Source organism: Magallana gigas, chromosome 6 (genome assembly GCF_963853765.1).
Source record: "Magallana gigas chromosome 6, xbMagGiga1.1, whole genome shotgun sequence".
NCBI classification, from domain to species: domain Eukaryota; kingdom Metazoa; phylum Mollusca; class Bivalvia; order Ostreida; family Ostreidae; genus Magallana; species Magallana gigas.
In genome coordinates, this window is record NC_088858.1 from 16,670,168 (window position 1) to 16,692,312 (window position 22,145).

Genomic DNA, 22,145 nt, shown 5'->3' on the forward strand with positions numbered 1-22,145 from the left:
AAACCGTAATTCTAAAACCGATAAAATATTCCGGAATGCTCATGATGACGTCATGCGACAACAATGCATTTATAAGCATACTGTTCTTCAACTAAAATATTTGAAAAAAATCACAACACTACGGTTTATTTGATAAGAGAAAGCAAAAAGCTGTGTTTCATTCACTGTCACCTGCAATATTTTCAACCTTATATGAACGTAATCTAATGACGCGCACTTGTTTTCTAGTCGAAAAATTATAAACAAATCGCGGGGCATGCCTGATACAGGCGGTGTATTGGTATAACGTTTGCGACTAACTTTTTATAGCAGGACGTGCAATACGTTTTATTTTCGATTGTTCATTCCAAAATTGTTGCATTATGTCGCGAAAGTTAAACTTACAAAAGGTATATGCGTTTCATCGGAATTTTTTTTAACCCACGAAAATGAACTATATAATTGGGCTTTCACAACGTCTCTGTAACTCTTTTATCATTTTTTGATTTTTTTTTTAAATCCGTAATCATCAGCCGATCTTTACATTCTTAAAGTTTATATATCGAAATGACGAATTTGACTCGTTTTACGAAACTCGGTCACAATATTCGATTTTTATCTCGTGATGTTGTCAAACGGGCTTCCATACATTTATCACTTTTTTATCCGTAATTATCAGCCGAGTTTTATATTCTTAAAGTTTATATATCGAATTCGAAACGACGAATTTGACTCGTTTTACGAAACTCGGTCACAATACGAGGGTCAATCAAAAAATACGAAGACTTTTGTCATAGCTATGTTACTTAACGTCATATCATTACTAAATTTGGTAGACATAATTTAGCAATAGTTTCAAACAATCTGCAAGAAAAAAAATTAGTAAATTCCTTTATTTCTAAGAATTATTTAGAATCTAATCCTGAAAAAATAAGGTCACGGCGCACGGTCAAGATTTGTGTTATGTCAACCATAAACCATATAATGTTAAACGTAATATCTCTTTAAATAGGGCTCAAAACCAAATAACATTGAAACCTCAAATTAAGTATAGTCATGGTATTCTATATACCAAATAATGACAGGATATATTGTTTTGTCAAACAGATATTAGTAACTAAAGACAGATAGTCCTCTTTAGAACTGACAAAAAATATCGACGTCGCCGGACGTCACGGCGCAACGAGAAGTACAAACAAAATAGATTTAACTCACAAAAAAGCCGATACAAGCTATGAAAATGCTCAATGGTGTAAAAGATAAGGCAACAATTATTTGCAAGTTTGTGTTTAACTGTAATAAATTTTTTGGGGGTGGTGGTAATTGTATTTTGAATATAAAACAGTCCGAAAGAGAGTAAAATATCTGTAAATATTTGGTCAAAAAATAAGTAACGTCAACCGACGTTCAGGGTTATCCCTACTGTACACTAAGAGATATACGGTTAGAAAATGAAAAATATGAAGAATTTACATATGATTCTTGAATAAATGTGTGAAAATAAGATGTTAAGTGGTTCAGTGCCATTTTAAATTGTAAGGACAAAGGCACAAGAGACTAAGCGCGATATCAAGATGGGGAATATCTATAAACTGTGCGTGTTTTATCTTGACGTCATGTTTTGAACGTTACCGTGCGCCGTGGTGACAAAACATGTTGTTTTTAAAAAGGGGTAATAAAAATACCGTGTCATCAAATGGACTAAAACTTCGCATATCAATAACATAAGTGTTGGTGCACAGATTAATCTGTTAAGTATGACTTTCATGAAAAATATATGATAGACAGCCACATTGTCTTCGTATTTTTTGATTGACCCTCGTATTCGATTTTTTCTCGTGATGTTGTCAAACAGGCTTCCATACATTTATCTCGCAGAAGGGAAGTAATTCAGAGAAATTTCGAGAAGTCATGGCTGACATAAACAAGAAGAAGGTATGTATTGACGAAATAAGCGAGAATGGCTTGAAAAATAGTCGTTCTTTTAGATCACAAAGAGCTTAAATGTCGAGGAAATATTTTGAGTTAGGCGCATGCGAGATTTCTCGACCGGTGTCAAAAATTTCGCACGTGTTCCCTACCCGAGCCCGAGTTTAATTTATGAAATTTATTTATCGCATGTTCTAGAAAAATATTAGAAATGAAAGTGTGATCAATATCTTTCCAAAGTATGTTTGTTACACCTTTATTATGTATTTCTGTATAAATTTATGCATGGTTTAAGTACTATTTCAATGAAAAATAGTACTACTTAACAATGAACTAACCAAAAAATGAACTTACAATGGGAAAACTTTACATTCGCCCCATTGGCCCTAAAAATTTTTAGGCAGAAGCTCTCAAAATTCAAGGAAATGAGGCATTGAATCAGCAGAAGTATCAAGAAGCAATTGAACATTATACAGCAGCGATTGACTTGGACAAAGATAATCATGTTCTGTACAGCAACCGTTCCGCAGCCCTAACACATGCAGGGAAATACCTAGAGGCCATCAAAGATGCAGATAAAGCTATTCAGCTAAATCCAGAATGGGCAAAGGTAACCATTTTTTTATAATCTAACTCTATGATAGTTTGATAGATGTGTAATTTCAATTTTAATGGAGTTGACGTCATTAAATCAGATTTTTTACAAAGTGTAAATCATCAGTATAGAAAGTTCTATACTCTGTTCCAAGATATCCTTGATCCACATTTTGCTTAATTACTCAATATTTATAAAGATCTCAGGGTTCAAATGATGTTCTTTTAAAAGTATGACCAATATTTCTCCTTTGAAACACTCCCTCTAGCTTATCGGGTTTCAATACAAGGCTAAAAAATGTGATGTCCATGGGGATTTTGTATTGCAACAGACCCAGATGATAACACAAAAAAATTGTGTGAGGTATTCCAAGTGACTTTCAAATGAAGAAAAGATGTCAACATCCCTAATTAAAATCTCTGTAAGAAATCAGTTTTTATTCATGTGAATTTTTCCAAGTGAAAAATGATAATGTGGGAATGAAATTATCTTGGATATTTTCCCTTTCATCTATTTCAGTTGTAATTCTTTTACAGGTATATGTATTTCTATTTTTAAAATATTGCCCAAATGTGCTCCATAAATATGACTGTTTTTTAGCTCACCTGAGTGATGTGGCTCAAGTGGACTTTCTCTAATCAAAATGTGTCTGGCCTCTGTCAATGTCATTGACTTTTAACATTATCATTTGAGTCACAGGGATTAAGCTCGTTGTGACTATGAGCTCTTATTGATTATTAAAGAAAGGAGTCTGAAATAAGAAATGCACATGTATACCATTCGCATCATATGACTAAAAAGATCAAAAGATGGTTTTTACAAGTGTAGTCTGCAGATCATCCTGCAGACAGTAGCTAAGGATATTAAACAGCAGATTTAAAACATTTTATATATATAGCTGTGACGGGAGTAAACATTTTTCAGTGGCATTTTGTAATACATTAACATCCAAAGAGTCTTTTTACATTCTAATCAATTTCATACCACAGTGATTGAAAGATGTTAGAATTAACATCCATTACAGTTATCAAACAGAGTGTCATACCTTTCTTCTTTAAATATACAAAGACAGTGGTTTTTTAGGGCCTGATTTGGGGCCGAAATTTGGCCCCAGTCCCAATCAGAAATTTCCTAATATTTTCCCAATTTTGAACCCAAATTCCCAATTGTAATTTAAAAAGAAATCTTTGTACAAGTTGTCAAAATTTTCAAGAAAGACTGAACAGAATAATAAAGATTTTAAAAATTCTAGAAAAAGAAGCATTGTGCTTTAATTAAATAGTTTTAAATAAATGGTAGAAATCATTAAAATTCCTTATAATCAATAAAACAACTTTTCCCAATTGTCCCATTTTGTGGTAATATCTCAATTGAAAGGGCCACAGCCCCCAGTCCCAAATGGTGAAAAAAAAACACTGAGAGGAAATGATTTTCAGTAAATTGTAAGATTTTGAAAGGGTATAGGTTTGTATATGGCTCTAAATACATTCCTAGAGAAATCAACTACACCAGGAAGGATGTCCTGTCCTCAAGCACATGTGAAAAATCTTATCAGTCATGCCTTTTGGTGTACAGTATGTGATATGTGAACTCAGTGAAACAAATAAGGTGTTTTTTAAGTTTAATTCACAAGATTGAATTTCAGTGTACATGTACTTGATAAACTGTAGAATTAAAATTCACGGGGGCCAAATTTTGTGGATTGTGGGTATTTTGCTTATTCGTGGGGGTGTTATTTCGTGGATGCATCGGTTTTTCAGTTTTAGTAAGAAAACTTTTCAGTTTTAGTAAGAAAACTTTTCAGTTTTAGTAAGAAAACTAACTCTTTCAAAATTTGTTTTTGTTGAGGATGTTAATTCATGGCGTAGGGCTACCCACGAATACCACGAATTCTAAAGATTCCACAGTCTAATATATAATAAAATTTAAATGAAAAGCCCAAACCAATCTGAAAAATTTCCCCAAATGCTGTTCCCTAAAAATGTTTTAACTGTGACAACTCTAAACTAAGCAAGCATACAAAAATATGCACATTCAAGCTAGTTATATCTGTTGCCCTTGCACATAGAAATGGTGAAATATGAGAAATTCAAATTTTACATAAAAAACAATCATTCAATCACATCAGGCAAGTCATTTTGGAGTAAAAAATTTAATAAACAGGTTTAAACTCTACTACATAGCAAGGCTTTAATTCCTACAGGATCATTACAATGCTCTAATTTGTTGAACTTTTGCTAACCTCTGCCCTCTCATAGAAATAATGTTACTCATGCTAGCTATAAGGCCCATGGGCCTCTTGTTTAATGTTATATTCAATATTCATTATTGCTACCTTACTTAGGGATATTCAAGGAAAGGTGCTGCTTTGTCTAAACTTTATCGCTTTGAGGAGGCTTGTGAAGCATTTTCTGATGGATTAAGGGTAAACCCAGATAATGCTGCTCTGAAAGAGGGAATGGAAGATGCTAAATCTCACCTTACAGGTAAATGACTACACAAGAAGTGTAATATAGCTTCAAGGTATAATTTGCTTTAAAAAGCTTAACCAGAGTCAAAGGGGTTGTTTGTAACATTGTATGTATCATGTTGACTGATATTCCTTAGATATTTGAATTTAGTATGTACTGTTATTTACATGAATATGGTTTTGACTTGAAAGTATGCAAGGTTTTGTAAGCTACTATAGTTGATGTTTTTTTCTTTGAATGTGTTGAAATTATTCTTTGTAAAGAATATGTGTACAATTTTTGGCTATTTAATATCTAGTCTTCATGAAAGAGCTGCTTTACTAAAATTTCATGTTAAATTCTTATAGATAAATTGGAAAATAATTTAATCATTAGTATAAATTGAAAAGAAAAAAATAACAGCTTACTGTAATTTTTTCCAGTCATTTCAAGAAGGAGAACAAGTATTATTGTAACTTCTAAGGTTGTTTAATGTTGAAATTATATGTGTTGAATGCACAATGAATAAAACTATTGATTTTTAGTTATCTTTATATTTTAATTGTCATGTGAACAATAAAAATCTAAAGCCTTATTAGAAAGATTTGTAATGGGAACTAGCATCTGATTCTATATGAAACTGTTGATTTCTTTTAAAATTCATTGTTTGATTGTTATTACTAGTCATTAGGTCTCTGTTACTGATATATTAGGTATTTATTGGTTTAATGATCATATGAACTACAGTACACATCTTGATTGCAGGTCCAGGGAATAGTCAGCCAATATCCAGTCCATTTGCAGCTCCTGATATGATGGCAAAGCTACTGGCAAACCCTAAAACACGAGAATATCTTAATCAGCCTGATTATTGTCAAATGATAGAAAAACTAAAGGAGAATCCCAATGATCTCAAGTAAGAGAGACAGATTTGTTACATAGGAATGCTTCTTGGAATTCTTGTTTTTATGTCTTCTATAAAATAATGGTACATGTATTATGTTATGTTCAGTGAGTTCTCAAAAAAAGTAAGAATGAAATTTCTGTACCATGTTCTTTATTTGTCAGAATTGTGATTTTGAAAATAATTTAAGCTTAAATTAATTGTTTTGATTTTGTACTCTTCTCAGAGATATGGTGGATCCGAGAATAATTACAACTCTTGGTGTACTTCTTGGTTTTGATATCACCACGCCATCAGCATTTACAGGGGAGGACGAAAGTGAAGAGATGGAAACAGATTCGCCGCCGCCTCAAACTTCCGCTGATTCTAAATCTGCCTCATCTCCTAACCCCAATTCCCCAGACTCCTCAGCTCCCAGTAGTTCAGAGAAAGTAAATTCAAAGGTGATGTCACTGGACAGAGCTATACTAACAAAAGAGAACCACTGGTGTCCATGTACATCACCTTTATCCTGTTGAGAAATTTTAGTGTTGTATGGGATTGTTACAATTGTTTTCTTTCTTTCATGTCAGGCTCTTGAGGAGAAAGAGAAAGGAAATGCTGCATACAAGAAGAAAGACTTTGAGGTGGCACTGGGTCATTACTCTGCGGCCATTGAACTAGACCCCACCAACATCACATTCCGCAATAATAGAGCAGGTGGGAAGTCGAGATACTTTGATTGAAGTTCAAGTTTGTAACAAAAAATATGATTTAATTTCACATTATTTCAGGAAATCTTTCAAACATTTTTGGACATTCTCAAAAGTTGATGAAAAGTTTCATATTTACTTTGTCTTGATAGTGATACAAGTATTTTTAAGATTCACAAATCCGAATTTGAAATTTGTAGGTACAAAAGCATATGCCATATTTATCTTACTTCCAATCAGATCTTACTATTTTACAACTGATGCATAAATGTAATATTAGGCCCCACCATTTTGAAACTACTGTACTAATTAAGAATTGTGCATAAATTTGAGGTATAACCATAGATTTGAGGCTGGGACATTAGATGAGAAACGAGGTCTGCATTCTGTCAACCCAAAATATTTTTCAAGAGAAACACTACAGCTACTGTTTATTGGTGCCTATGCCCTTGTGTCTCTAACAACATGAGTCAATATCAAAGCTGTACCAAAAGCAAAGTTTACATATTTTTTAAGTCTCTCAACACATTTTTCTTCCAGCGGTCTACTTTGAACAAGAAAACTATGACAAGTGTATAGAAGAATGTGAGAAGGCTGTAGAAATAGGACGTGAAAATCGAGCTGACTACACCTTGATAGCAAAGTAACAATCTTTTTCTTTCCATTTTCTTAAAAGAAAATACATTTTATACATACATGTACATGATTCCTGAAACTTTGTGGGTATTGGAAATAAAACTGCTTTTTGAGAGAATATATAGAAATGTAAAATTGTCTGTTGGCCGTTTTATAAGTAAAGGATTTCTTGACCACAATAAGGATTCTAACTTCTTGTATGCACCAACTGAAACTAAACTTTGCACCAATGAACAAGAGATGTGTTGAATTATCTCACAATTTATATTTTGAATGTTATAACAAAAAGTAATGAAGAAAAACCCTTTAGTTGTATGAATCCTCAGGTTACATTTCTCATATCTCTGTTATTTCTCTGTTATAATTTTTTTTTCAATTTTACCATGTACAGAGCTTTAGCTCGAGCTGGGAAGGCCTACCTGAAAAAGGATGATGACGAGAGTGCCCTGCGCTATTTGAACAAGTCCCTATCAGAGCACCGAACACCTGAAATTTCTAAATTGATCCTAGAAGTAAGTGTAACTTAGGATTCAATTAAAACATTTTTTAACAATTTAAGGCTCATCAAACCCATTTGTTTAAGGAGAAATTGTCATTTTAGTGACATCACAGATAAACAACTATTGGACAATGATGACTAATAGGAAGATTATCAGACATTTTCAGTTAAACATATAATAGAGATATATTATTTTTGAATGATACTATTTAAATAGAGGAGATACCTTTATATTAGAAGCAGCTAGTTCTTTGAGAACATGTATGCAATATTGCAACTTGAAGTTTGTTCATGGATCTGAATGTAAGGAAAAAGTGTACATAATAATGTAACTGTACAGTAATTACATTGAACAACACAATGGAATAATTCTTACTGTTTATTTCAGATTGACAAACGAATGAAGGAGAAGGAACGCTTGGCTTACGTTAATCCTGAATTGGCACTGGAAGAAAAGAACAAGGGAAATAAATATTTCCAAGATGGTACGTCAACAAATAATTTCAAATTTACCAAATGTTGTCTTTGAATTAAATAAGAGCCTTAATAAGTTTCGATCAGACTGATGAATTTGAACACTGATGTCCCATGTAGACATCACAATTTTACAATGTGCCTACTGACAGATAATTTGACAGATAATTTGATGCTTTTCTTAAAGGGAAGTATCCTGAGGCTAAGAAACATTATGATGAAGCAATCAAGCGCAACCCGGATGATGCCAAAATCTACAGCAATAGAGCTGCCTGCTACACAAAGTTATTGGAGTTCAATCTTGCTTTGGCTGACTGTGAGAAATGCATTGCTCTGGATCCTAAATTTAGTAAGTCATAAACAGAATAAAAAAATTCTTCTGAAACCTGAGGTTCTCTGTTTAAAGGTGTAAAATCTGCTGACTTTTTCATAGATGCAGTACACATCCATGACGTATATTATTTTGATCAAGCCATTTACATAAGAATGTTTTGTCATATACCATTCCTTAAAACTGAATTCAGTTGAATAACTGTCTTCTGAACTACATTTCTGTCTGATTTGAACAGTAAAAGGTTACCTCAGAAAGGGAAGCATTCTGCTGGCAATGAAGGAACCGACAAAGGCTTCGAGTGCCTACCAGAAAGCTCTGGAGATTGATCCAAACTCTGAGGTAAGAATGAAGCAGTCCTGCTGACATTTTATGTTCAAACAGACCAACTTGTAATTAAGTCAGAAAAATGTACCATAATCATGAGAATATATATGTATGAATTTTTTCAGTTCTAGTACAGTAATATACTTGTATGGGATATCTACATGACAATAAATTTTGCAAAAATACACATTTTAAATCAGAATTTTGATTGAATTACGGTTCTAAATTTACTCTGTAATCCAATGAGATTTACTGGTATTCAGTATTTTTATAAAAAGATCACAGGTACGTCAACATACGATTTGTATACAATATTCATACATGACATCTGAAATGTTTGTTACATAATGATACTACATATTCTATAGCAACAATCACATGATGAACATGATCAGTTAACTGTCAATAATCATTTAAAGGTATTTTAAAGATGCTTTAAAATTTGCTTTTGCAGGAGGCACAGAAGGGGTATCGTGATGCTATGATGGCTGAAGGCAATGATCCTGAGGCCGTCCGGAGACGTGCAATGGGGGATCCCGAGGTTCAAGCTATCCTCAATGACCCAGCCATGCGCTTGATCTTAGAACAAATGCAGAAAGATCCTAATGCATTCAAAGAGTGAGTAGCATTTGAAGCCCTATTCATTTCTCATATTAACTGCAAACTATACCTGGATGTTTCAGTAAAGACATTACCGGGTATTTGGTATTGCATACTGAGTAAATTCTTAGCAGTAAATTTATAAGTACATTTAGAAATTATGAATTAAAAAGATTGGAAAAAGAAGAGAATTCTGAAAGAGATACTCTGAATGATACTATATCATGGCAGGTCAAACAAGATCTATTGCAGTACCACCCCGGTTGATACAATTTTAATTTTAAAAAAAAACTTTAATACATGTAATAATTATATTTATTTACAAGTAATTAAAACATTTAAAACTTTGAAGTTTCATAAGTATTTGCTTATTTTCCTAGGCACTTGAAGAATCCAGACATAGCAAAAAAGCTGGAGAAACTGTTGGAATGTGGAATCATAGCAATTCGCTGATTTTTGCTAAGTTTTTAGAATGGAACTCTGCTGTTTCCAGAAATAAAAAGAGCAAAGATTCCAGTTACGCGTACATGTATCTGATTGTCAATCCAATACAAACACAATATGAGGACCAAACAGTTGATCTTGCTTTTTTATTGTGTAAAGAAAAAAGAAAATTTCTCATGACATAAGATGCTTGATGATTTGATGTCCAGTATAATAAAAATATAATTATGTACATTTTAGACTTGTGATTTTATTTTATTCAAAACTTTATCAGGTAAATGGTAAACTAAGAAAAACATAAACGAGACATTTAGAAAATTTTTAAGTTTATTATAAAGAAAACAACATCTTGAAAAAGCAACTTAAATTTTTGATTTCATAGATATCAGGGATGTACAAAATATACATGTACTAACTTCTGTTAGTATATACGTCTCTGATAGATATTGAACTATTATAAATACTACTGCTAATTTTGAGGTTCAATTTAATCATAGACATGGGATGCTATTAATGAAGGATAATGATATAGGATTTCATTGTGGCTGTTGCCAAAGGAAAACAAATATCAGGCATCGGATGGTGCTGTAAGAAAGTGCACATGATGTTGGAACCATCGAAATTCCATTTATCGCATTTTCGTTTTCGAAAATTTCATAATTTTCACATAAGAGGCGGAAAAGACTAAAATGTGTTTCTTTAGATTCTTGTGTCAAATAAAAGTACTGTGGGCGGCATTCCGAAATGGTATAGGACCGCGCCTTGATTTGTTGGTATTTCTGCTTTCTGGGGTCTGATTCGAGGCAAAGGTGTTGGCGGGGGTGAAGGTGGTACCTGGAACAGCCGCTGTGGACGGGGTGAGGATAAACGGAAGAGGTTCTACCGGCAGAACAGACTCATTTCTCCTGTTCATCTCTCGGGCACTTTGGACCTCCGGAAGGAATTTCGGGACGTTTTCTCTGTCGTCTGCTCCTCGCGCAGTGTTTCGACTAGTTGGCGTTTCGTCTCCGAGAGACCGCCATCCTCCCGGTGGTCGCTTAGCACTAGTCTGTGTAGCCTTGTTTCTGTCAGACTCGGTGATTTCCCTTATAAGTTGGGGTAATTTACTGTCAGCAGTTCGAGGGATTTTTGACTTTTTGTCTTGCCTCTCTTTTATGCCAACGCCGGCTGTTGTATGAGATCTCCTGATAGAAATATTAGCTCGCTTAGGAGGCGGACGAGTGGGGAGGGACGGAGGGGTAAAGCACTCAGACACAGTCGGCAACGATCTAGATACCTCTTGAGACCACAGCTTAGGTCTGCTTTGTTTTTCTGGTTCCATGTCCATTTTGGTACCTGAAATCGCAAATACATCTTTTGTGGATGAATATGCCGTGTTTCCCGCGAATGTCCTCTGTCTCTCTAGTAAACCACCAGGCCGGAGATCACCGTATATCCGGTTAGTAATGATAGGGTTCCGCTTCTCGGGGAAATTTGTGTTTCTGAACCATTTCATTTGTTCTCTCAGATCTGTGTCCGTCGCCAGGCGATGGATCCTGAAGTTCCCGTTGCATGTTTGAGCTCTCGGCACTTCTTGTTGAAAACCAATAACAGCGAACTGAGATGTTTGGAGCATTGTTGGCGTAGTCCAATTTCGTTAAAATATATTATGTATAAAACATTACGGTTTTGTTACATCCATGTTTTTGTAAGAATTGGCCAAATTCCGAGACAGAAGTGCACTATACGATACGTTTTGCGGGTGTCTGAAATTGATAACCGTTCATACTCAGGTTAATAACAGTGACTGTGTGCATTACAGTAAATCAAAATGTGTTAATCCATAGTTGAGGAGATTTGACGTCTTGCTTTTAATCCTAATTAACATACATTATATGTGCCTCGCAAGTGTTTTAAATGTATACTCATAAATGACTGGGGTTTTAACACTTTGCTATCACCGGAATATCATCCAGTTGGCATACTTAAGTGGTATGGGACACAAAGCTGTTGTTTAATCCTTATTAAGGGTTTTCAGTCACAGTCTTCAATCATTTATATTGCAAAACCTTGTGTCCGATTAATTTTCCTTACCGTAAAAGCCCACTCAGATGACGCATATATAATCGTTACAAAACAAGATTTCAAGTTAGTATACAGTTTAATGTTTTTGAAACAACTATTTAATTTATAGTGGTGAACTGAACCACAGATAATTTTGACATCTTCACTCTGCGGCGATTGTCAAAACGTATGCATTGTGGCAACGCACTATGAAAAAAAAATTTAAAATGCGTAATTTTTCAAAGTGCGTTATAGCAATGCATTAATGATGATTACCGGTGTAACGACGAAAAAATGACTCTCGGTCAATATTTTACGGGGGGCACTTTTTGTCGTTACACCGGTATAAGAATTTCAATGTTCTTCTTTACACCGGTAGCCTTCATTTTACAATATATCGTGATCAAAGATATGCCGTCGACCCCTTTTTATAGACTCGTTTTCATGTCATGTTAAAGTTGTTTATTGCTAAAATCTCACCAGTTGGGGGAAATCTAGGCAATCAGAAATAACAGCCATTAAAAATAAAATCGGCAAATATAAATGTATTCGCATAAATTAATTAAGGTTAAAGGCATAAATGTATATAGAAACATCGAACACGCTTACTAAAATGTATATCACGTGACAGGCCTGGTTCAGACGAGTAAGCAAATTCACACCAGGTAAACAAAATCACTTTATAATGGGAAAACCAAATTGACTTTTATATACCTTTAAAAGATACATAAGAGCACAGTGAGGTTAATTTTTTCTTATATCGCAAATTGATAGAACACTGACCAGCTGAAGGAGGAAAACCGACCTTATTGCGCTCATAAAGGGTTTGAAATGTGGAGAGGAGCTAAATTTATTAAAGATTAAGATGATGCAAATTAGAGAGAAGTTCCGAATTTTATTTATTTATTTTGTTTAATTTTTTTTTTTTTTGGGGGGGGGGGGGTTCAATTATCTAGGGGCTGCATTTTACATCATTTTTTCCGCTGCTCTTAGAATTGTCACTTTAACTTAAGTTTTTGAGTGTTTTAGGTTTTAAGAATTCATAGTTTGTTAATGTATGCGCCTATTTTATAATGAAATAATATTTAGTATCTGAAGCTCAGATTACTTATTTACTTATTTCTGTAGATTGTGCTCTTTCAATTTCATGCATACTAGAGTACTCTAAAGCACTTTGTGTTCACCTCTTTCTTCATCTACCTTCTATTAGACAAGTAAGTGAGCAAATGTACATGCAGTCCGTACTTTATTGAAGCTAATGTTTTGATCGAAAACTAAATGATTAACGCATTGTGAACCTCAAAAGTAGAAACTAAAACATCTAACAGTATATAAACATTGTTTATTAAATGCATTTTGAATAAATCGTATTAATTAATAAACTAATCACGGCTACTTATATAATGCGTTTAAAGCATGTGTCATGTTGTAAATTTTGAATTTACTGGGTGGGTGTAAATACAAAATTTACAACATGATGTTGTAAATTTTGTATCATGTTGTAAATTTTGAATTTACTGGGTGGGTGTAAATACAAAATTTACAACATGATGTTGTAAATTTTGTATTTACACCCACCCAGTAAATTCAAATTTTACAACATGACACATTTCTCAAAAGTTCAAAGAATGTGTATATTCGTATAAAAAGCGGATTTACACTGTCTGGTCAGATCGGGATTCGGTTTTCGTACCGGCTATATGAACATTTAGCACAGAACATCAGTTGAATTTGAATGTCAGTAATTTTAAAATAACTGATAGTTTCTGACAGGCATTTTAAAAATATGGTACCCTATTTTGAGAAAAAGTTACAACTTGGATGTGCATGATTAATCTCGTCTTCATTAAATAGTTGTAGAGTGGACACCAATAAACCCTTTTCATCTCTTCAGTTTAAGTCGGCAGCTGCGCAGTTCTTAGTTATTAAAAAGGCGTTGTTCTATACTTGCGTACACACCTTACATTCAAAACAACATGTAAAACCTCATATTTATTGTTCTTTTTATTTTTAAACAACATTATTGGTCAGTTTTTGGCATAAACAAGCCAGTATAAGAAATGAAATTTCATGTCTCAGTTTGTGACATTAAGATTAAGGTATTAATATTGAAAAGTACTTAATATTTACATACATGTAAACTTCAAATCTACAATTATATCATACACAAACAATTATTCACTATTATATTTGAAAACAACGGCATGACTTGGATCCAGTATGTAGGAAGTCTCCGACAAACTGATGGCGATGTTGTCGTCCTTGTGAGTATGAAAGACCACCTTGACTTCCTTGGGAATTCTGGTGGTTGCATGGAAAGATTCGGTCACCTTACTGGTTCCGAGGTTAATGGCCACCAGGTAACCCGGGAATCCATCGGCCTTTCTGGTGAACATTAGGAGGTTCCCAGTTCTATTCACACTCATCTTTCCCCACTGGAAAGACTCATTCCCTCTCAGTTCCTGAAGTCGTTTGTACACCATCAATGTAGAGTAATCGTTTTGATGGACCTTTTCAGTCTGTAAATGTATAAGGCAAGACATTCAAATATTTACATATTACATCTTTTCATTGTATGATTATTTTCAACACATAAAAAAAATAAAAATGACGAGAAAAACCAAATTAAATTTTGCTATAACTTATCATAGCATTTTGTCTTTAATTTTCCACTGACCAAATTTTAATGTTCAAACTCTGATATCTCAAAAAAAATTCTTTTACCTCCACATTAAACTCTCTATAATTAGCATTACGCTCCAACCATAGGGTGTTCTTGGAGAACCCTGTTCCTTTAAAGTTCCACTGCATTGGTGTCCTGTACTTGTTAGGTGCAGACAGTGTGGGGTGGTCAGTCATTCCGATCTCATTCCCGTAGTAGTTAAACGGAACTCCAGGCAGAGTGGCTTGTAGAGTCAACAAAGCTTTAATTTGTTCTGGATTGACGTCGACTCGGCTGGCCAAACGGCTCGAATCTTTATCACTATACTGTAAATCAAATGCTTCAATAATTTAGACATCTCATTTTCCAAACGTTAGGTATATTGGAAAGTTTTGTTGAAGGGGGTGGTGAATTATCTTACATATTTTCTTAAATAATAGCATATAAACAGCTGAGAAGTGAGTAGCTCACCATCAATCCGATTCTGTTGAAGGATATTAAATCTTTCAGTTTCGTCTCCATGCGTTCAGCCAGTGAAGCATTACTCACGGCCAGTGAAACACTACCCTCAGCAAATGAAGCACCACTGTCAGACAACGGGCTGACTCGTACAATGGTGACTCCTGCATCAAAGTACTCCATGGTTGTGTTCAGGTCATCTTTAGCCGTCACAATAAGAGCCTTTTCTCTGCCTGGCTTGGTATTGTACGACTCCAACACATTCTTCCAGCCTTGCAGAATCTTCAAATTTTCAGGATGGTTCATGGTCTGGTTGTGCTCAAAATCAGTGTAATTCTGTATGAAAAAAAGATAAATAAAAGCACTACAAATTTAAGGATTTCTCAGTTTTGATGTGCGATATGAAGAAAGAACCCCTACATCGCCTGTTTTTCCAGTAATCAGAGTTTCATCCCCCAGATTTTCGTCCTCGTACAGATACTGAGCATTCTGGACATGGAAACCATCCACTCCTCGATCCAACCAGAAACGCAAGATGCTCTATGACAAAGAACCAACAAACATATTCAATTACAATGCAAACTTTACTAGTAATTATTTCAACATTTTTTAAACTCGCTCCTCATTAAATTGGCTGAGGAATTTAAGACACCTCAAGTTCCTGTCTGACGTCTGCGCTCCTCAGGTTTAGATCTGGCTTGTCGCTCTCCAACTGATGGAAGTAGCACTCCTTTCTGGTGTCGTCATACGTCCACGCTCGTCCTCCTTTGACACTCATCTGTCATAATTTTGCATACTGCTATACTATAATATGTACATGTAATCTGATATAAAGGATATGAAGGATTATACCTGTTGTTTCAGTGAGCTAAGGAACTGAAACTTGCTTTTTATCTTTAAAAAAATGGAACGGTACAAATGTTCTATATAAATTCTGAATTATATATGGAGGAAGAATTAGACAGGTGGCGAGCATTATCGTGTGTAGTTCTTCCCTAATGGATACAAAAGGAAGTTTTAGATACAAAAGGGAAGTTTAAAAACTCAGTTTAAAACATCAGTACCCAGTTGTTTGGGTATGTATTATTATTTGGTTCACAAGTTGCCCAGATGTAGTAGTCGGTGTATACTCCATATTTCATCTGACTCTTCTTGAACCACTTGTTCATCTTTCCAGTGTGGTTAGGAATGAAATCCATTATCAAACGCACTATTGGAAAAAGACAAAACTTGAAATTTCATCACATTAAATTTTCACGTGTCATGGTGTATTGAACATCGACAAGCTCCTACATTCTGAAATTCTGAAATGTAATTCTTAATTTTCTGTTAGAAGGTATTTGTTTTCAAAACTTTTATTTCTTTTGCCGCGGCTCTTTAAATAAAAAAATGCAATTCAGACTGTATAATGTTTATCCCATGACCTCAAATTAAAACCATTTTTTTTAAACTAGTCTAATTGCTGTTTGAAGCCGATGAGGAAATTTTACTTCAAACTCTTCGACAAGCGTAAAGTTTCCTCTCAACATTTGTGTCACCTTTTCGACATTAATACGTACTTTCCAATTTTTTAGTGACTTTCCGTAGCATGTCAAAGTCTCCCATAGTTCCAAACAGTGGGTCTATGCTCACGTGATTGGTGATGGCCAGACGGTCCTCGTCTTTACTTTCATACAAGGAATTGATGTAAAGAATATTGCTTTTAGCAACATCCTTCAGATACTTCAAACGATCTTGAATTCCTAAAAATATTATGCCTTGGATTTAAAGACAGCCATCTGGTATTTACAAAACATCTCATAACTGATCAAGCTCAGAATTAAGATGAAATAACAAAATTACAGTATCCAGTGAGAAATGATTTTGTGTGATGTTAGCTAACTTATGGAAGCGACTTTTCTCTTCGTGAATCAAAGTTTTTTTTTGTAAATGAAAGATGTCAAATAAGTAGTTCATGATAAAAAAAATAATTGTATAATTTTTTTTCATTTAATATTTTGCAGCAAACATCGTGAGTGAAGTGAAAAGTGAAAAGAAGTATTCTTCCTACGAAAATATATGTTAGTTCAGAACTTACTCTATTTGTCTTTCAAACCTAAAGTAGCTGCAGTGACGAATAATCATTTGGTTATCAATTACAAAGCCATTATTTCATTTAGTGGCACAGGCTCAAAAGTATAAAACACAAACTGATAGAAAACAACTCACACGTTAGTCACTAATGATTTTAATTATGAAAAAAGATACGTGTACAAATTATATCTTTAAATGAGTGAGGGACTTTAAAAGCAAACATTTAACTTTTACAAATTTTCCGAAATACCTTTAATGTCTCCCACTCCATCTCCTGTCTTGGTGTCTGCCTTTTTAGCTTTGGGGTTAGAGTCTTGGAAAGATTTGGGGAAGATCTCATAAACAGTGCTCTTGTCGTACCATTTTAGGTCGGGTCGGTAGGGACATTTTGGTGCCAGGACGATAATGAAAATAGCAGCCACCAACATAATAGTCCATCCTATCCAGAACACGATCAGAAGGATCAGCCTCACTTTTTTCCAGAAAGGGTCGTCGGCATATTTCATCAACTCCTCCTTGCCCAGCCCCGTGAAACTCACGTCGTCACCCGAGCCGCATTCTATGGCGACATGTGGTTCTTCACTCCCATTTTCAAATTGTGCTTTAAAGTATAATTCCTCTGCTATTTTTGCATTCAGTGGTGTGTTGACGTCGACTTTGTCTGCCATTTTCTATGACTCTCAAAGCGTCTTCCTTTTTGCTAGTATTGTGCTGACAAACGAATAGCAAATGGATGTTTCCTGTTTCCGCTCAAATTGTTAAGAGACTGGTATTTTTGAAGTGATGGAAAACTATAGGTTACTAGTATGATTTCCACACTTCCTTTTTAGAACAAAAGCTTTTGTGAACATGTACTATTTATTTTTTGGTTTCGGTAAATGTTCAGGAGGAATTGCTGTATGATAATAGTACGTATCAGACATTTAATGTCAATTTGAATTCATGTTATATTTTCTGGATTTCAATTAAAATCCACGTATACTACATACAGATTTGTCCAAAAAAAAAGTGTTGCGGCTGGGTTTTTTTTTCATTTGTACGCTTGAGTCGATTTGGTTCTTGTTTTCCTCGGTGAGGGATGTTTGTTAAAACAATGAAAAATTAGCGTAGACCAAATTAAAGTAAGGAAGAGCAGTAACTCTATTTCGTTTATAACATTACTTTGGGTCTACAATACTTCAGAAATACTGACTGTTTTGGGCTAGAAGAACATGCATATAGTTAGAATCGCACTTGCTTTAATCCAAGAATTCATGGTCTCTAGATATATAAATACTCTCATGCTATGTTTTATGTTGGATTTTTTTCTTTCCAACGCACTTTCTTTCCTTTTAAAGTTAAATTATTGATTAAACACGAGAATCGTTCTAAAATAGGCCAAAGGGCCACATCCAACGCCCAAGCGACAACTCGGGGCCTTTGTGTTTCTTAGTATCGCTTTGAAATAAAGGTGATTTCGCCAAGGTCGGTAAGGTTCAGTGGTTGAGTAAAACAATAAATACAAATACACAAACACATGTAATTTCAGAGCTTATTACCCATTACCACAGCGATTTACTTAAAGATTGTTAGAGTACATGCATAGTCTTTTTATCCGAATTAATTCCGTTACATAAAATTTCTTAATAAGGGTGTATATATATATATATATATATATATATATATATATATATATATATATATATATATATGTGTGTGTGTGTGTGTGTGTGTGTGTGTGTGTGTGTGTGTGTGTGTGTTTCTATTTGATTCACATATTCACACTTCACGTGCCCATAATTTAATTATTCACTCAATGGCGATATCATACCATTTAGAAAACCCTTTTCATTGACTATAACTCCCGGACATCAGATTGACCAAAAATTATTTTACATTTTTCATTTACTCAAATAGACCTTGGCAAATTACTTTAACTTGATATATATTTTTTCTCTCTTACCATTTTTATGTCTTATGGTATAAAACAGTAGATTACAATGTCAGCTAGGCCTAATTTATAAATAAAAAACAGCCAGACTGAAATTTACACGCCCGTTTATCGATTGGACGAAATCTACAGCGGTTGAAGCTGACAGGAAAATGACAGGACTGAAATCGACACGCCCTGTTTATCGATCGATTGTAACCGACAGCGACCTAAGAAAATCCCGGACTTACGAAATAATTATGATGATGTAAGACTCAAAGTCTAACAGAAGACGATATGACTGTTTCTTTTAGCTAATGTTTGTACTGTTTTTTATTAATTTTCAATCTAAAGTTAAAAATGATAACATGACACATTAAATTTGTCATGTAATCTTTTTCAACTTTAGATTGAAAATTAATAAAATTGCTTTGTCATGTTATCATTTTCAACTTTAGATTGAAAATTAATAAAAGACAGTACATTAATAGTAATTTAGTAAATTTTACTTACTTTTTTTAATCAATATATTAATTAGTTAAAAGTAAGATGTAAATTAAAACAATAAAATGCTTTCTTTGATGATTCATACAAGTTATGAAGGTAGCGATAATATTTTTTTGAGAGGTGGACAGGCATAGCATACATCAATGTCTATGCATGTCCACTTCTCAAAAGAGAATAGTGGCGATCATTGCAGGAACGCGGGTGTTTAATTTTTTCTGCAATGTCGCTATAATCATTTTATTGTTTAAATGACGATAATTAAAGTGCCTTGCAGTAATGTGATTTTAATTCGGGAAATGTTCAGATTGTATTGCTGTAGGATAATGAAATCAGAAACTCTAATTCTGAATTGGAATTAATATTATGCATATTTTCTGATTGTATGTATGATTTTATCCGAAAATTGAGCAAGATCATTCATAAATCTGTGCATAAATTAAAGCTGTTTGTGGCATGTCCCGCCACCGAGAACAAAAACGTTTGACCATTTGTTGGTGTTAGAATCCAGTGTAAGATTATCCCTAACGAAGAAATGTCCTTCCTCGGGTCAGGGGTTGAGCAAGGGACATTGTGATTATAGTTAAGTGACGCTGTACAATACAAATTAGTTTTCTTTTTCAAAAACAGGCACGTAGCAACCTGGGGGGGGGGGGGGGGGGGGTGAGGGAGGTACAAAAAACAGCTGTTGTCCTCGAACCGAACGCATGCTTTTAACGACCCTATAAGGTTTTCCTTTTTTTTTTCATTTATTAAGTTGCGTTTATCAGTTAGGCCAGTTGAGAAAGAGAATAACGGGAAAGGATAGCATAACAACTCTACAGGTCTTCAGAATTTTAATGGAAGATAAACATGTATGAAAAGAAGTTCATTACTACTGATCCTGAAACTCATTCTAAATGTTTGAATTACTTTGTGAAACAATCGTTTGCAGATTCTAAGCAAAATATGATAATCTTTAAGTACGGTGACAACACTGATCTCAAGTTCAATGTAATATGATACTTTTAAATCCAATATGATCTTTCTCGTCATGATAAGCCGCTGTTATTAAGTCGATCTGTCATAATTTTGTCGCAACAGGGCATTTTCACATAAAAATAAAATACCTTTTTTACACCGTTGTTTGTTATCTTTCTAAACATTGCAGTCAATTTTGAATTTTTTGTCGTTTATGAAATGACACAATTACACTGGGTCTACTTGCTTAACTACATGTATAAGACAACAACGACAGTTCGTCTATAAATTCTATGTTTCACACTTGCTTATGCTACCACAGCATCTCGATATTTTAATGACTTGAATAGTCACAGTCAATAATAAACCTACCAAATTAATCTCCGTTTCTTATAATCGATTAGAATTCTTCATTTGATTTCATTTTCCCTTTTTTTTTTAAATATACATGCATCAGGAAATAACTAAGGCGACTTTTGCACGAAGAATTTGTCATAAGATTGACCAGCTGTTACCGTCGAGCAATAGGACTTTTATACAACAAAGTAGTCAATACACCTACAAATCCCCTGTACACCTCATGATCAGTATATAGATACCTAGAACCTCAGAGTACTGGGATGCCCGAGTGACCTCAACGAATCTGACCAAAACTTAACATTAAATACTTTTATTTTGATTTGAAAACCTAATTTGTTTTAAACATTACAATTTTACATTTAGTTTTTATTTTTTTATTTCCTTCATTGATAAAACACGACATGCTTGTAAAAAGAGGCACATTGGCCACATCCGGCCCCAAGGCCTAAAAGTAAATACTTCCTCAGTTATTTTTTGATTATTACTCCATATGAAAGGATCAGTTCCTTCCTGAGAACAAATTTGAATCTTTTCATTTAGTGATGATTTGAGCTATGATAGATAGTTTTGGTCCAGTAATGGTTTTGAAAAAGAAAAAATGTACAAATTTACAGGAAGACCAATGTGTTCAATATTCTGTAAACCTTGGTAACACAAGAAACCCAACTATCAATTCTGACTTCAATCTTTTATTTTTATAGTATACAGACAGAACACCACTTTCTCACAGACACTCACACACAGCAAGCTGGTACAATGTATTGTTATACACCTACATATATAGATACACACAGTACAAATTATCTCAAGAAAAAGGAGAAGATTCACAGCTACATCATCATTGTGTTAATCAATATTTATACAGAGAAGAGAAAACTCCATGATGACCATCTCTTTTTTTAAAGTAATTCAGTAATAAATAGTTTCATGTCAATATTGTAGTAAGTTTGTAAGAAGGACATTAACATTTCAAAACATAACTTTATGTCTTTTCTCGACTTTTGAAAAATATATTTCTTTACCAATATGATAATCAAATTAACTTTTTAACCGATCAAAATTCCAAATTCATTCCAAAATAAGCTTGTGTTTTTAATTGCCTTTTAAAAAAACGGAATTCAAATTAAGTTCGTTTTCTTGATCTTTTCAAACAGTTTTTCCTATTTTTATAAAATTTTATTGATATTCCAAAACAACGGCAGACTTGGATCCAGTATGTAGGAAGTATCCGACAAACTGATGGCGCTGTTGTCGTCCTTGTGAGTATGGAAGACCACCTTGACTTCCTTGGGAATTCCGGTGGCTGCATGGAAAG

The 22,145-nt window shown here is 34.0% G+C and overlaps 3 protein-coding genes across 4 annotated transcripts in view; 1 reads left to right on the forward strand and 2 right to left on the reverse strand.

Annotated features, from left to right (window-relative positions):
- The first annotated feature begins 1,801 nt into the window (after positions 1-1,801).
- LOC105333358 (stress-induced-phosphoprotein 1) lies at positions 1,802-10,094 on the forward strand. 2 transcript variants are annotated; one of them, XM_034468359.2, is made up of 13 exons: positions 1,802-1,914; positions 2,309-2,518; positions 4,848-4,989; positions 5,719-5,869; positions 6,084-6,300; positions 6,430-6,556; positions 7,090-7,192; positions 7,577-7,697; positions 8,073-8,169; positions 8,346-8,507; positions 8,728-8,831; positions 9,271-9,434; positions 9,797-10,094. In XM_034468359.2, the coding sequence occupies exons 1-13, from the start codon at positions 1,891-1,893 to the stop codon at positions 9,867-9,869; spliced, it is 1,695 nt and encodes a 564-aa protein (XP_034324250.2). In that variant the 5' UTR covers positions 1,802-1,890; the 3' UTR covers positions 9,870-10,094. The 2 variants fall into 2 exon arrangements, with proteins under 2 accessions (XP_034324250.2, XP_034324251.2); XM_034468360.2 differs by having other exon boundaries at positions 6,084-6,288.
- A 3,795-nt stretch (positions 10,095-13,889) lies between these two features.
- On the reverse strand, positions 13,890-17,822 carry LOC105333357 (amino acid transporter heavy chain SLC3A1). Its single transcript, XM_011436281.4, has 8 exons — positions 17,348-17,822; positions 16,584-16,766; positions 16,089-16,234; positions 15,677-15,802; positions 15,445-15,564; positions 15,037-15,360; positions 14,628-14,891; positions 13,890-14,422 (listed from the first exon to the last, which is right to left on the reverse strand). The coding sequence occupies exons 1-8, from the start codon at positions 17,763-17,765 to the stop codon at positions 14,078-14,080; spliced, it is 1,926 nt and encodes a 641-aa protein (XP_011434583.3). The 5' UTR covers positions 17,766-17,822; the 3' UTR covers positions 13,890-14,077.
- Positions 17,823-21,503: 3,681 nt separating this feature from the next.
- LOC105341826 (amino acid transporter heavy chain SLC3A1) overlaps positions 21,504-22,145 on the reverse strand; it is a 5,301-nt gene continuing 4,659 nt past the window's right edge. Inside the window, exon 8 of the mRNA XM_066086661.1 lies at positions 21,504-22,145. This exon is cut by the window's right edge and continues 199 nt beyond it. Within this exon, the coding sequence (XP_065942733.1) occupies positions 21,997-22,145 (149 nt within the window). The 3' untranslated portion in view covers positions 21,504-21,996.

Bases quoted from the DNA above. Each gene is read 5' to 3' on its own strand.
- LOC105333357 (XM_011436281.4), bottom strand. From the start codon at position 17,765: ATGGCAGACAAAGTCGACGTCAACACACCACTGAATGCAAAAATAGCA. The intron at 15,803-16,088 runs GTACTGATGTTT...AAATTATGACAG, and splicing joins ATACATACCCAAACAACTGG to ATGAGTGTCAAAGGAGGACG. The intron at 15,565-15,676 runs GTGTCTTAAATT...TCTTTGTCATAG, and splicing joins ACGTCAGACAGGAACTTGAG to AGCATCTTGCGTTTCTGGTT.
- LOC105333358 (XM_034468359.2), top strand. From the start codon at position 1,891: ATGGCTGACATAAACAAGAAGAAG. The intron at 4,990-5,718 runs GTAAATGACTAC...TCTTGATTGCAG, and splicing joins TGCTAAATCTCACCTTACAG to GTCCAGGGAATAGTCAGCCA. The intron at 7,698-8,072 runs GTAAGTGTAACT...TGTTTATTTCAG, and splicing joins TTTCTAAATTGATCCTAGAA to ATTGACAAACGAATGAAGGA.